This window comes from Grampus griseus (assembly GCF_964374135.1).
Source record: "Grampus griseus genome assembly, chromosome: 1".
Lineage (NCBI taxonomy): Eukaryota > Metazoa > Chordata > Mammalia > Artiodactyla > Delphinidae > Grampus > Grampus griseus.
Window position 1 is genome coordinate 32,069,848 of NC_139017.1, and position 15,223 is coordinate 32,085,070.

Consider the following 15,223-nt stretch of genomic DNA (forward strand, 5'->3'; position numbering starts at 1 on the left):
TGTTGGCAGTCTGTATATCTTCTTTGCAGAAATGTCTATTTAGGTCTTCTGCCCATTTTGGGATTGGGTTGTTTGTTTTTTTGTTATTGAGCTACGTGAGCTGCTTATAAATTTTAGAGATTAATCCTTTGTCAGTTGCTTCATTTGCAAATATTTTCTCCCATTCTGAGGGTTGTCTTTTGGTCTTGTTTATGATTTCCTTTGCTGTGCAAAAGCTTTGAAGTTTCATTAGGTCCCATTTGTTTATTTTTGTTTTTATTTCCATTTCTCTAGGAGGTGGGTCAAAAAGGACCTTGCTGTGATTTATGTCATAGAGTGTCCTGCCTATGTTTTCCTCTAAGAGTTTGATAGTTCCTGGCCTTACATTTAGGTCTTTAATCCATTTTGAGCTTATTTTTGTGTATGGTGTTAGGGAGTGATGTAATCTCATACTTTTACATGTACCTGTCCAGTTTTCCCAGCACCACTTATTGAAGAGGCTGTCCTTGTTCCACTGTACATTCCTGCCTCCTTTATCAAAGATAAGGTGACCATATGTGTGGGGGTTTATCTCTGGGCTTTCTATCCTGTTCCATTGATCTATCTTTCCGTTTTTGTGCCAGTACCATACTGTCTTGATTACTGTAGCTCTGTAGTATAGTCTGAAGTCAGGGAGCCTGATTCCTCCAGCTCCGTTTTTCGTTCTCAAGATTGCTTTGGCTATTCGGGGTCCTTTGTGTTTCCATACAAATTGTGAAATTTTTTCTTCTAGTTCTGTGAAAAGTGCCAGTGGTAGTTTGATAGGGATTGCATTGAATCTGTAGATTGCTTTGGTTAGTAGGGTCATTTTCACAATGTTGATTCTTCCAATCCAAGAACATGGTATATCTCTCCATCTATTTGTATCATCTTTAATTTCTTTCATCAGTGTCTTATAATTTTCTGCATACAGGTCTTTTGTCTCCTTAGGTAGGTTTATTCCTAGATATTTTATTCTTTTTGTTGCAATGATAAATGGGAGTGTTTTCTTGATTTCACTTTCAGATTTTTCACCATTAGTGTATAGGAATGCCAGAGATTTCTGTGCATTAATTTTGTATCCTGCTACTTTACCAAATTCATTGATTAGCTCTAGTAGTTTTCTAGTAGCATCTTTAGGATTCTCTGTGTATAGTATCATGTCATCTGCAAACAGTGACAGCTTTACTCCTCTTTTCCAATTTGGATTCCTTTTATTTCCTTTTCTTCTCTGATTGCTGTGGCTAAAACTTCCAAAACTATGTTGAATAAGAGTGGTGAGAATGGGCAACCTTGTCTTGTTCCTGATCTTAGTGGAAATGCTTTCAGTTTTTCACCATTGAGGACGATGTTGGCTGTGGGTTTGTCATATATGGCCTTTATTATGTTGAGGAAAGTTCCCTCTATGCCTACTTTGTGGAGGATTTTTATCATAAATGGGTTTTGAATTTTGTCGAATGCTTTCTCTGCATCTATTGAGATGATCATATGGTTTTTCTCCTTTAATTTGTTAATATGGTGTATCACGTTGATCGATTTGCATATATTGAAGAATCCTTGCTTTCCTGGAATAAACCCCACTTGATCATAGTGTATGATCCTTTTAATGTGCTGTTGGATTCTGTTTGCTAGTATTTTGTTGAGGATTTTTGCATCTATGTTCATCAGTGATATTGGCCTGTAGTTTTCTTTCTTTGTGACATCCTTGTCTGCTTTTGGTATCAAGGTGATGGTGGCCTCGTAGAATGAGTTTGGGAGTGTTCCTCCATCTGCTATATTTTGGAAGAGTTTGAGAAGGATAGATGTTAGCTCTTCTCTACATGTTTGGTAGAATTCGCCTGTGAAGCCATCTGGTCCTGGGCTTTTGTTTGTTGGAAGATTGTTAATCAGTTTCAATTTCAGTGCTTGTGATTGGTCTGTTCATATTTCTATTTCTTCCTGATTCAGCCTTGGCACGTTGTGCATTTCTAAGAATTTGTCCATTTCTTCCAGGTTGTCCATTTTATTGGCATAGAGTTGCTTGTAGTAATCTCTCATGATCTTTTGTATTTCTGGAGTGTCAGTTGTTACTTCTCCTTTTTCATTTCTAATGAAATGAAAAGATTTGAGTGTTCTCCCTTTTTTTCTTGATAAGTCTGGCTAATGGTTTATCAATTTTGTTTATCTTCTCAAAGAACGAGCTTTTAGTTTTATTGATCTTTGCTATTGTTTTCTTCATTTCTTTTTCATTTATTTCTGATCTGATCTTTATGCGTTCTTTCCTTCTGCTAACTTTGGGGTTTTTTGTTCTCTCTGTAATTGCTTTAGGTGTAAGTTTAGGTTATTTGAGATGTTTCTTGTTTCTTGACGTAGGATCGTATTGCTATAAACTTCCCTCTTAGAACTGCTTTTGCTGCATCCCATAGGTTTTTGGTCGTCGTGTCTCCATTGTCATTTGTTTCTAGGTATTTTTTGATTTCCTCTTTGATTTCTTCAGTCATCACTTCGTTATTAAGTAGTGTATTGTTTAGCCTCCATGTGTTTGTATTTTTTACAGATCTTTTCCTGTAATTGATATCTAGTCTCATTGCGTTGTGGTCGGAAAAGATACTTGATACAATATCAATTTTCTTAAATTTACCAAGGCTTGATTTGTGACCCAAGATATGATCTATCCTGGAGAATGTTCCATGAGCACTTGAGAAAAATGTGTATTCTGTTGTTTTTGGATGGAATGTCCTATAAATATCAATTAAGTCCATCTTGTTTAATGTATCATTTAAAGCTTGTGTTTCCTTATTTATTTTCATTTTGGATGATCTGTCCATTGGTGAAAGTGGGGTGTTAAAGTCCCCTACTATGAATGTGTTACTGTCGATTTCCCCTTTTATGGCTGTTAGTATTTGCCTTATGTATTGAGGTGCTTCTATGTTAGGTGCATAAATATTTACAATTGTTACATCTTCTTCTTGGATTGATCCCTTGATCATTATGTAGTGTCCTTTTTGTCTCTTCTAATAGTCTTTATTTTAAAGTCTATTTTGTCTGATATGAGAATTGCTACTCCAGCTTTCTTTTGGTTTCCATTTGCATGGAATATCTTTTTCCATCCCCTTACTTTCAGTCTGTATGTGTCTCTAGGTCTGAAGTGGGTCTCTTGTAGACAGCATATATACAGGTCTTGTTTTTGTATCCATTCAGCCAATCTGTGTCTTTTGGTGGGAGCATTTAGTCCATTTACATTTAAGGTAATTATTGATATGTATGTTCCTATTCCCATTTTCTTAATTGTTTTTGGTTCGTTATTGTAGGTCTTTTCCTTCTCTTGCGTTTCTTGTCTAGAGAAGTTCCTTTAGGATTTGTTGTAAAGCTGGTTTGGTGGTGCTGAACTCTCTCAGCTTTTGCTTGTCTGTAAAGGTTTTAATTTCTCCATCAAATCTGAGTGAGATCCTTGCTGGGTAGAGTAATCTTGGTTGCAGGTTTTTCTCCTTCATCACTGTAAATATGTCCTGCCAGTCCCTTCTGGCTTGCAGAGTTTCTGCTGAAAGATCAGCTGTTAACCTTATGGGGATTCCCTTGTGTGTTATTTGTTGTTTTCCCCTTGCTGCTTTTAATATGTTTTCTTTGTATTTAATTTTTGACAGTTTGATTAATATGTGTCTTGGCGTATTTCTCCTTGGATTTATCCTGTATGGGACTCTCTGTGCTTCCTGGACTTGATTAACTATTTCCTTTCCCATATTAGGGAAGTTTTCAACTATAATCTCTTCAAATATTTTCTCAGTCCCTTTCTTTTTCTCTTTTTCTTCTGGAACCCCTATAATTCGAATGTTGGTGCGTTTAATGTTGTCCCAGAGGTCTCTGAGACTGTCCTCAGTTATTTTCATTCTTTTTTCCTTATTCTGCTCTGCAGTAGTTATTTCCACTATTTTATCTTCCAGGTCACTTATCCGTACTTCTGCCTCAGTTATTCTGCTATTGATCCCTTCTAGAGTATTTTTAATTTCATTTATTGTCTTGTTCAGCTTTAATCCGATGCTTCTTAGGCTGCTGGGAGAGATTTCCCTTTCTCTTCTTTGTTCTCACAGCTCCCGGGGCTCAGCTTTGGATTTGGCCCCGCCTCTGCCTGTAGGTTGCGGGAGGGCGTCTGTTCTTCGCTCAGACAGGACAGGGTTAAAGGAGCAGCTGCTTCGGGGACTCTGGCTTAGTCAGGCCGGTGGGAGGGAGGGTTACGGAGTGCGGCACGAGCCTGCGGCGGCAGAGGCCAGCGTGACGTTGCACCAGCCAGAGACACGCCGTGCATTCTCCCTGGGAGTTCTCCCTGGATCCCGGGACCCTGGCACTGGCAGGCTGCACAGGCTCCCCGGAAGCGGGGTGTTGATAGTGACCTGTGCTCGCACACAGACTTCTTGGTGGCGGCAGCAGCAGCCGTAGCGTCTCATGCCCGTCTCTGGGGTTCGTGCTTTTAGTCGCGGCTCGCGCCCGTCTCTGGAGCTCCTTTAAGCAGCGCTCTTAATCCCCTCTCCTCGTGCACCAGGAAACAAAGAGGGAAGAAAAAGTCTCTTGCGTCTTCGGTAGGTCCGGACTTTTCCCTGGACTCCCTCCCGGCTAGCCGTGGTGCACTAACCCTCTGCAGGCTGTGTTCACGCCGCCAACCCGACCTCTCCCTGAAGCCGGAGCCTCAGCTCCCAGCCCCGCCCGCCCCGGCGGGTGAGCAGACAAGCCTCTCGGCCTGGTGAGTGCCGGTCGGCACCGATCCTCTGTGTGGGAATCTCTCCGCTTTGCCCTCCGCACCCCTGTTGCTGTGCTCTCCTGCGCAGCTCCGAAGCTTCCCCCTCCGCCTCCCGCAGTCTCCGCCCACGAAGGGGCTTCCTAGTGTGTGGAAACTTTTCCTCCTTCACAGCTCCCTCCCACTGGTGCAGGTCCCGTCCCTATTCTTTTGTCTCTGTTTTTTCTTTTTTTCTTTTGCCCTACCCAGGTACGTGGGGAGTTTCTTGCCTTTTGGGAGGTCTGAGGTCTTCTGCCAGCGTTCAGTAGGTGTTCTGTAGGAGTTGTTCCACGTGTAGATGTATTTCTGGTGTATCTGTGGGGAGGAAGGTGATCTCCGCATCTTACTCTTCTGCCATCTTCCCCTCGTCCTGTCATTTTTTTTTCTTTTTTTAAAATTATTTTTATTGGAGTATAGTTCATTTACAGTGTTGTGTTAGATTCAGGTTTACAGCAAATTGAATCTGTTATACACATATCCACTTTTTTTTTTTCAGTTTCTTTTCCCATATGGGTCATTACAGAGTACATCCATGTCTTCTTTTTGTTAATTAATTTTTACTGGAGTATGGTTGCTTTACAAGGAGGGAAGTTTGTATCAATAAGGTCTACCTCAAGAAAAAGGAAAAATCTTAAACAATCTTACCTTACACCTAAGAAAGTAGAAAAAGTAGAACAAACGAACCCCAAAGTTAGTATTATTAAGGAAAAAGTAAAGATAAGAGCAGAAATAAATAAGAAACTAAAAAGACAGTAGAAAAGATCAATGAAACTAAGAGCTAGTTCTTTGGAAAGATAAACAAAATTGACAAACTGTTAGCCTGATTCACTAAGGAGAAAAGCAACAAGGCTCTGATAAATAAAATTAGAAACAAAAGAGGGAAAAAAAAGATATCACAGAAATACAAAGGATTATAAGAGTATTTTTAACAGCTATACACCAACAAATTGCACAGCCTAGAAGAAACGGACAATATCTTAGAATCATACAACCTTCCAAGACTGAATCAGGAAGAAATAGAAAATCTGAATAGACTGATCACTTGTACAGAGATTGAAACAGTAATCAGACAACTCCCAAAAAACAAAAGTCCAGGGCCACATGGCTTCACAGGCGAATTCTACCAAACATTCGATGAAGATTTAATACCTATCCTTCTCAAACTGTTCCATGAAACTGAAAAGAAGGGAATACTTCCTATCTCACTTTAACGCATTATTGAGCAGAGATGCCACAGGAGTTAGTTTCTGCAGAAATCCCCTGGTCAATAATGTGTTAAGAGGCCAATGTCACCATGATATCAAAACCAGAGGATGCTAACAACAACAAAAAATTACAGTCCAGTATCTCTGATGAACATAAATGCAAAAATCCTGAACAAAATATTAGCAAACTGAATTCAACAATATATTGAAAAGATCCTACACCATGATCAAGTGGGAGTTATTCCATTCAAGGATGGTTCAACATTATAAAATCAATCATTGTGATACACCACCTTAATAAAATGAAGGACAAAAGCCATAAGATCATCTCAGTAGATGCAGAGAAAGCATTTAACAAGATTCAATACTGATTTATGATAAAAATTCTAAATTTGGAATAGTAGGGACACACCTCAACATAATAAAAGCCATATATGATAAACCCACAACAACATGATACTCCATGGTGAAAAATTGAAAGCTATCCCTCTAAGATCAGGAATAAAACAAGGATGTGCACTCTTACCACTCCTATTCAATATAGTATTGGAAGTCCTAGCCAGAGCAATTAGATAAGAAAAAAGAAATGAAATGCGTCCAAATTGGGAAGGAAGAAGTAGAAATAATAAATGAATACAGTAAAGTTGCAAGATATGAAATCAATATATAAAAATCTGGGGATTTCTCTGGTGATGCAGTGGTTAAGAATCTGCCTGCCAATGCAGGGGACACAGGTTTGAGCCAGGTTTGAGCCATGGTCCAAGAGCATCCCACATGCTGCAGAGTGACTAAGGAAACAATGTGCATAGCACGGGGAGATCAGCTCAGTGCTTTGTGACTACCTAGGTGGGTGGGATAGGGAGGGTGGGAGGGAGACGCAAGAGGTAGTAGATATGGAGATATATGTATAGCTGATTCACTTTGTCATAAAGCAGAAACTAATACACCATTGTAAAGCAATTATACTCCAATAAGAATGTTAAAAAGAAAGAAAGAAAGCAATGTGATTGCTTATGATTACAATAAAAATAATAATATACGTGGAAGTAAATTTAATCATGGAGGTAAAAGACATGTACAGTGAAAAAATACAAGACACTGTTGAATTGAAGAAGACACAAATAAATGGCAAGATATTCTATGCTCATGGATTGGAAGAATTAACATTGTCAAAATGTACTTATTACCTAAAGCAAACTACAGATTCAGTGCAATCCCTATCAAAATCCCAAAAACATTTTTCACAGAAAAGAGCAAAAAATTTTAAAACTTATGTAGAACCACAAAAGTCCCCAAGTAGACAAAGCAGTCCTGAGAAAAAAGAACAAAGCTGGAGGTATCACACTCCCTGATTCCAAACTATACTACAAAGACATAGAAACAGCATGGTTGCTATGGCAGGAAAACATACATAGATCAATGGAACACAGTTGAGAACCCAGAAATAAGCCCACACACATATGGATATTAATTTATGACAAAGGAGCAATGAACATAAAATGGGAAAAGGATAGTCTCTTCAATTAATGGTATTGGGAAAACTAGACAGCCAAATGCAGAAAAATGAAACTAGACCAAACCATACACAAAAACTAACTCAAAATGGACTAAATATTTGAATATAAGATGAAAGCGTACACTTCTAGAAGAAGCAGAGACAATATACTCTGTGACATCAGTCTTCGCAGTATCTTCCTAGATACATCTCCTCATGCAGGGGAAACACAAGCAAAATTTAACAAGTGAGATTATATCAAGCTAAAAAGCTTCTGTAGCAAAGGAAACCATCAATAGAATGAAAAGACAACCTACTGAATGGGAGAGAGTATTTGCAAATGACATATCAAATATGGGGTTAATATCCAAAATATATGAAGAACTCATACAAGTCAAAAACAAAAAACCCCAAACAACCTGATTAAAAATTGGGCATAGGGGCTTCTCTGGTGGCGCAGTGGTTGAGGGTCCACCTACCGATGCAGGGGACACGGGTTCGTGCCCCGGTCCGGGAAGATCCCACATGCCGCAGAGAGCTGGGCCCGTGAGCCATGGCCGGTGAGCCTGTGCGTCTGGAGCCTGTGCTCCGCAACGGGAGAGACCACAACAGTGAGAGGCCCACATACCGCCAAAAAAAAAAAAAAAAAAAAAAAATTGTGCATAGGAGCTGTATAGACAGTTTTCCTAAGAAGACATACAGATGGCTAACTGGCACATGAAAAAAATGTTCAACATCACTTATTATTAGGGAAATGCAAATCAAAACCACAGTGAGATATCACCTCACACCTGTTAGAATTCTCAAAAAGGCAAGAAATAACAAGTGTTGGCAAGGATATGGAGAAAAGGGACACCCTCATACATTGTTGTTAGGAATGTAAGTTGGTGCAGTCACTATGGAAGACTATTTAGAGATTCCTCAGAAAGTTAAGAATAGAACTACCATATGATCCAGCTATCCTACTTCTCGGCATTTATCCAAAGAATATGAAGATACTAATCTGAAGAGATATCTGCACCACCACCCTCCCCCATAATCATCACAAGCATTATTTACAGTAGCCAAGGTACAGAAACAACCCAAGTGCCCATGAACAGTTGAATGGATAAAGATGTGGTATATGTATAAAATGGAATACTACCCAGCCATAAAAAATGATGAAATTTTGCTATTTGTGACTGTGGATGGACCTTGAGGGCATTATGCTAAGTGAGCTAAGTCAGACAGAGGAAGACATACATATGATTTCATTCATATGGGGAATGTAAAAAAACTAATAAACATTTAAAAATAAGTGAACATACCAAACAAAAACAAACATGTAGATAGAACAAAGTAGTGGTTATCTGAGGGAAAGGGACGGTGGGGAAGGAAAAATGGGTAGAGGGGATCAACTGCATGATGGATGGAAAATAAGGGTTTTTTTAATAAATTTATTTGTTTATTATCTATGTTTGGCTGCATTGGGTCTTCGTTGCTGCGCATGAGCTTTCTCTAGTTGCAGCAGGTGGGGGCTACTCTTCATTGTGGTGCATGGGCTTCAGTACTTGTGGCACACAGGCTCAGTAGTTGTGGCTCACGGGCTCTAGAGCACAGGCTCAGTAGTTGTGGCACACGGGCTTAGTTGCTCCACTGCATGTGGGATCTTCCCGGAGCAGGGATCGAACCCGTGTCCCCTGCATTGGCAGGCGGGTTCTTAACCACTGTGCCACCAGGGAAGTCCCAAAAAATAAGTCCGTGGTTGTGAGCACATTGTAGGGTATATAGAAGTAGAAATAAAATGCTGTACACATGAAACTTACAGATCAATGTTACTTAAATTTTTTTAAAGATGTTTAAAAAATATTTCTCATGAACACAGATGCAAAAACCTTCAACAAAATGTTAGTAAATCAAAATTTTAAAAGTACGAAAAGAATTAATACACTACAACCAAATAGGATTTATCTCAGGTGTGCAAGGCTGGTTTAACATTTGAAAATCAATTCATATAATCCAACACATCAACAGACTAAGGAAAAATCATATGATCATATCAATAGATGCAGAAAACAACATTTGATAGAGTCCAACACCCATTCATTATAAAAATCCTCAGTTAGGAATAGAGATAAACTTTGTCAGCTTGATAAAGACTGTCTACAGAAACTACAGCTAACGTGTAATAATGGTAAGAAACTGGAAGCTTTTGTACTAACATCAGGTACAAGGCAAGGATGTCCTTGCTCACCAGTTTTCAATATTGTGCTGGAAGTTCTAGCTAATGCAATAAGACAAAGGAAATAAAAGGTATACAGATTGGGAAGGAAGAAATAAAACTGTCTTTATTCACAGATGACATGATTGTCTACGTAGAAAATCCAAGAGAATGGACAAAAAAACCTTCTGAAACTTATGCAGTTATGCAAAGTTGTAGGATACAAGGTTAATATACAAAAGTCAAGCACTGTCTTATATACCAGTAGTGAACAAGAGATACTTGAAAATAAAAGCACAATATAATTACCATTAGCATACCCCAACATGTAATACTTAGATATAAATCTAACAAAACATGTACAAGGTCTATATGAAAAAAACTACGAAACTTTGATGAATGAAATCAAAGAACTGCTAAATAAATGGGGAGATATTCCATGTTTATGGATAGGAGGATTCAATATTGTCAAGGTGTCATTTCTTCCCAACTTAATCTGTAGATTCAGTGCAACACCAGTCAAAATCCCAGCAAGTTAATTCATAGATATCAACAAATTAGTCCTAAAGTTTGTATGGAGAAACAAAAGACCCGGAATAGCTAACTCAATATTGGAAGAATAAAGTAGGACAGTACTCAGCCTCAAGCTAAACTAAACCTAAAGCTACAGTAATTGAGACAATGTGGTATTGTCAAAAGAATAGACAAGGGGCTTCCCTGGTGGCGCAGTGGTTGAGAGTCTGCCTGCCGATGCAGGGGACGCGGGTTCGTTCCCCGGTCCAGGAAGATCCCACATGCCGTGGAGCGGCTGAGCCCGTGAGCCATGGCCGCTGAGCCTGCGCGTCCGGAGCCTGTGCTCCGCAACGGGAGAGGCCACAGCAGTGAGAGGCCTGCGTACCACAAAAAAAATAAAAAATAATAATAATAAAAAAAGAATAGACAAGTAGATCATTGGAACAGAGTAAAGAGCCCGTAAGTAGACCCACATATAGTCAACTGATCTTTGACAAAGGAGCAAAGGCAGTACAATGGAACAGAGAGTCTTTTCAACAAATGGTACTGGGACAACTGGACATTCACATGCAAAAAAAAAAAAAAAGAATCTGAACACAGACCTTAACACCTTTCACAAAAATTAACTCAAAATAGATCATAGACCTAAATGTAAACACAAAACTATAAAACTCCTAGAAGATTACATAGGAGAAAAATCTAGATGACCTTGGGTATGGTGATGCCTTTTTAGGTATAAACCAAAGGCATTATCCATGAAAGAAATAAACTGATAAGCCGAACTTTGTTAGAATTATAACTTCTGCTCAGCAAAAGACAATGTCAAGGGAATGAGAAGGCAAGCCACAGATTGTGAGCAAATATTTGCAAATGACTTATTTGAGAAAGGACTATTATCCAAAATATACAAAGAACTCTTAAAACTCAACAATAAGAAAACAACTTGATTTAAAAATGGGTTGAAGTCCGTAATAGACACCTCACCAAAGAAGATATACAGGTGGCAAATAAACGTTTGAAAAGTTGCTCTACATTTTATGTCATCAGGGAAATGCAATTGAAAACGAGTTACCACTACATACCTACACTAACAACACCAAATGCTTATGTGGATGTGAAGCAACAGGAAATCCTATTCATTGCTGTTGGGAACGTAAGATGGTCCAACCACTTTGAAGTTTGTTTTACAGTTTCTTACAAAACTAAACATACTCTTACCATACAGTCCAGCAATCACATTCCTCGATATTTACCCAAAAGGGTTGAAAACTTATGTCCACACACAAACCTACACACACATATGGCAGCTTTATTCATAATTGCCAAAACTTGGAAACAACCAAGATGTCCTTCCATGGGTGAGTGGATAAATAAACATCCAGACAATGGGATATTATTGTGTTAAGAGCTATCAAGCCATGAAGAGACATGGAGGAACCTTAAGTGAATCTTACTAAGTGAAAGAAGCCAATCTGAAGAGGCTACATACTGTATGATTCCAATTATATGATATCCTGGAAAAGGCAAAACTCGTGAGACAATAAAAAGATCAGTGATTGCCAAGGGTTTGGGGTGGGGGTGGGAGATGGGGGAGCAATGAATATAGGTAGAGCACAGAAGATTTCTAGGACAGTGAAAATACTCTGATATCATAATAGTGGATACATGTCATTATACATTTGTCTAAACCCATAGAAGGTACAACATCAAGATTGAGCTGTTATGTAAATTATGGTCTTTGGGTGATTACGATGTGTCTGTATAGGTTCATCAGTTGTGACAAATGTATCACTCTGATAGGAATGTTGGTAATGGGGAAGACTGCATGTCTGGGCACAGGGAGCATATGGGAAATCTCTCTCCCCCTCAGTTTCATGAATCTTAAACTGCTTTTAAAAATGAATTTTAAAAATGAATTTAAAAATAAATTTAAACAAATTACTGAGTGCTTACTATGTGCCATTATGAACAAAATTGATGCAGTGGTAGAAGGGTAGTAGACTAGGAATCAGAAGAGTCTGTATTCAAGTCCTTTTTTGTCACTTGTTAGTCCTGACACCCTTAGACAAGTCACTTAGTATCTTTGAGCCTTACCTCTGTGATAGTATTCCCTTATGACATTATGGGAATCAGAAAACAGACATGAAGTTTTTTGAAAACTAACTAGCAACATGAAAATATTAAGGACTTACTATTATTAAAATAATAACTAAGACATGACCATTGACTCTTAAGAAAAAAATTTTTTTGCATGCTATGTGAATAGTTGTATAAATGAATAAAGCAAAACAGCTGTCCAAAAAAGAAATACTGTAATAGTTATGCACTTAGAGAACAAAACTTCAAAAAGGGAACAATACCTTTTTATGTGAATGGAAATATTAACAAATTTTAAGGGAATAGCACTAAGACAAGTTTGACTTTCCATTTTTCTGCTTGGAGGAAAAAGATAAACTGAAAAGACAGTCTTTCTAAGGAAAGAGTAGCATAGTATTACTAGCAATTTTCTCAGGGTTAATTAGTTTTATAGCAGAAATGTTGGCAAATACTGATTTGCACTTGCCACTATTAAGAGTAGTTTGACTAGTATTATACCATCTAATTAAACTGATTTTTAAAAAGTATTTCCAAATTCACCATATAATGTTTTGGTAGTTGCTTTCTACAGTACAGTTTTTTTTTTTCTTTTGTAAAGCAAATGGGGGTTAAAATCAATAGAAGAAAATCTGAAAGCAAACACAAGTTTTCAGCTTTGTGGAACATACTACTTCTCATATGATCATTCAGCAGTATTTTAGCCCAATTGTGCAATGCTTGCATTTGGGTATATCTTCCTTTATTAAAAAAAAAAATCACAGAATTCCCTGGCGGTCCAGTGGTTAGGACTCTGCGCTTCCACTGCCAAGGGTCTGGGTTCAATCCCTGGTCGGGGAACTAAGGTACCATAAGCTGCGGGGCACAGCCAAAAATACAAAAATAAAAGTCAGAATAGCCGATGTAAAAATACTGCATTTGTTTGACACATTTTGCTCGTTTATCTTTGTCCAGATTCTCTGGCTCTTAGAAATAGTGGTGTATGTGGACCTGCTGGAACTAGGAGAGTTTCTTTACCTTTCTTACATCCTCTTTGGATGCACTGATTCATTAAAGAACTGGTTTTTCAACTCTACTGGTGTGGTTGGCTTTTCAAAAGAGTATAGGGAATCTAGCAGATATGAGAATAAGAATACAGTAAACCTATAGGGACTGTATTTATCAACATGGAGTTTCATGTTTTCTGCAAACAAAGGTTACATTTTATAATACAAACAGACCTCTGGGTGAAGGAACAGTAAACTCTTTCTGATTCTAGTTTGTAGCAGACTTATTCCTGAAATAATGTAAAGGGAATTAATTGATTCTTTTTTTTATAATTTAACAAAAAAAGTTTAATTGGTGTGATGTAATGTTCACTTCCCTAAATTAAATGCTCTTATTTATTCCTGAGCTTTGGCTTATGATGTTACATACAGCATGTATGCTTCTCTCTTCTAGAAGCCACCAGTGTCCAACAGAAGATCAATTTCTCAGAAGAAGGTATTTTCTCTTAAAATATCATGCAATATATTCTAAATCTTTTTGTTAAGATTAGAAGCAATTTTGCTAAGTACTTAAGAGAGAGAGCAGAAAATAGTGTCTTTTTGGAAAAAAAAATTCATGATTATCTGAACTGTTAAATGGAAGGTAAAATAGGATAGAATGGTAGCCTTTCTGTGCATTTTTTTTTTTTTTTTTTTTTTTTTGGTACGAGGGCCTCTCACTGTTGTGGCCTCTCCCGTTGCGGAGCACAGACTCCGGACCCGCAGGCTCAGCGACTCATGGCTCACAGGCCCAGCCGTTCCTCGACATGTGGGATCTTCCCGGACCGGGGCACGAACCCGTGTTCCCTGCATTGGCAGGCGGACTCTCAACCACTGCGCCACCAGGGAAGCCCCCTTCCTGTGCATTTTAAGCATCTTTTGTCTGTTTGAGTTAATTTAAGCAAAGCTAATATTTTCTGTTTCTGGCATGTGCTGGCCTTTGATTATGGTATTCAAATAATCAGTTTTCAAATTCTCATAACCAGTCTATGTTTGAATAGTACGGTAAAATTTAGTCCATTTTTAAGTTCACCATAATCTGAGATTAGTCACCTGCATACTGAAATGTTTGTGTACGGGTGTATGTATCCACACACCCTGTTTGCAAACACACACACATATATGCAAACACATATGCATGCATATACTAATCTTGTCTGAATTTATACACTAACTATATGTACTTCTCCTCCCCATAAGTTAAAACTTTTCTTCTATTTAATGTTCATTTGTTTACTTGTCAACTCTACATTAAAGCCTCAGAATATAATCTTATTGAATATTCGTTTCGGATATAATTATTTACCTCAGAGAAAATAAAATAAATGAGCTCAATTTTAGCTTATTTAGACCTTTGTGACTCAGGATAGTAAGCATAATAAATAGCAATTCTATATCCGATTATTTAAAAGCCTTCATTTTAATGTTGAATTACTTGTTTTTATTTTTTAATCCAGATCTTTAGAGCCTTAGAATAAAGACTATACTGGTATATTTTTATTTCTTTTTAGGGGAAACGGAGGAAAATGATCAAGACAGTTCTGACAGTGATGTTACGGTTGTTAAGGTCAGATCCGGGGATTCTGTTGAGTCTGGAGGTAACATTGCTTTATGTACATATGACTCTTATCTTAGGAACTGTATTTTTAGTTAAAGTATAAAGGTATTCTGTGAATTTGCTTTTTTAAAGTGTTTATTAAAACTACTTTTTAAAAAGTTGTGTGCTTTTAAACATTTTTTAAAATTACTGATTCCATGTATACATCTGATTAGTAATGTAATATCTACATTACATTAAAACAAATCATTACATTACATGTAATGTAATGTAACATTACATTAAAACAAATCACTTTTATCTTGCTTTGTTGTTTATGGAACATAAGATATTTTTGTGCTCAAAAGAAGAGTTATTTGTGATTTTTTAAAAAATTTAATAGAGGGACT

General features: G+C 37.7%; 1 protein-coding gene across 10 annotated transcripts in view; it reads left to right on the plus strand.

The window, feature by feature from the left end:
* The window catches only part of TOR1AIP1 (torsin 1A interacting protein 1), a 52,008-nt gene that overhangs the window by 18,914 nt on the left and 17,871 nt on the right, over positions 1–15,223 (plus strand). For 5 of the 10 annotated variants that reach the window (XM_082659823.1, XM_082659824.1, XM_082659826.1 and 2 more), the window contains 2 exons: positions 13,692–13,733; positions 14,788–14,874. In XM_082659823.1, coding sequence (XP_082515949.1) covers positions 13,692–13,733; positions 14,788–14,874 — 129 coding nt within the window. Of the gene's footprint in view, positions 1–13,691; positions 13,734–13,987; positions 14,121–14,785; positions 14,875–15,223 lie in introns of all 10 variants that reach the window. The other 5 variants (XM_082659818.1, XM_082659820.1, XM_082659822.1 and 2 more) reach the window with 2 other exon arrangements.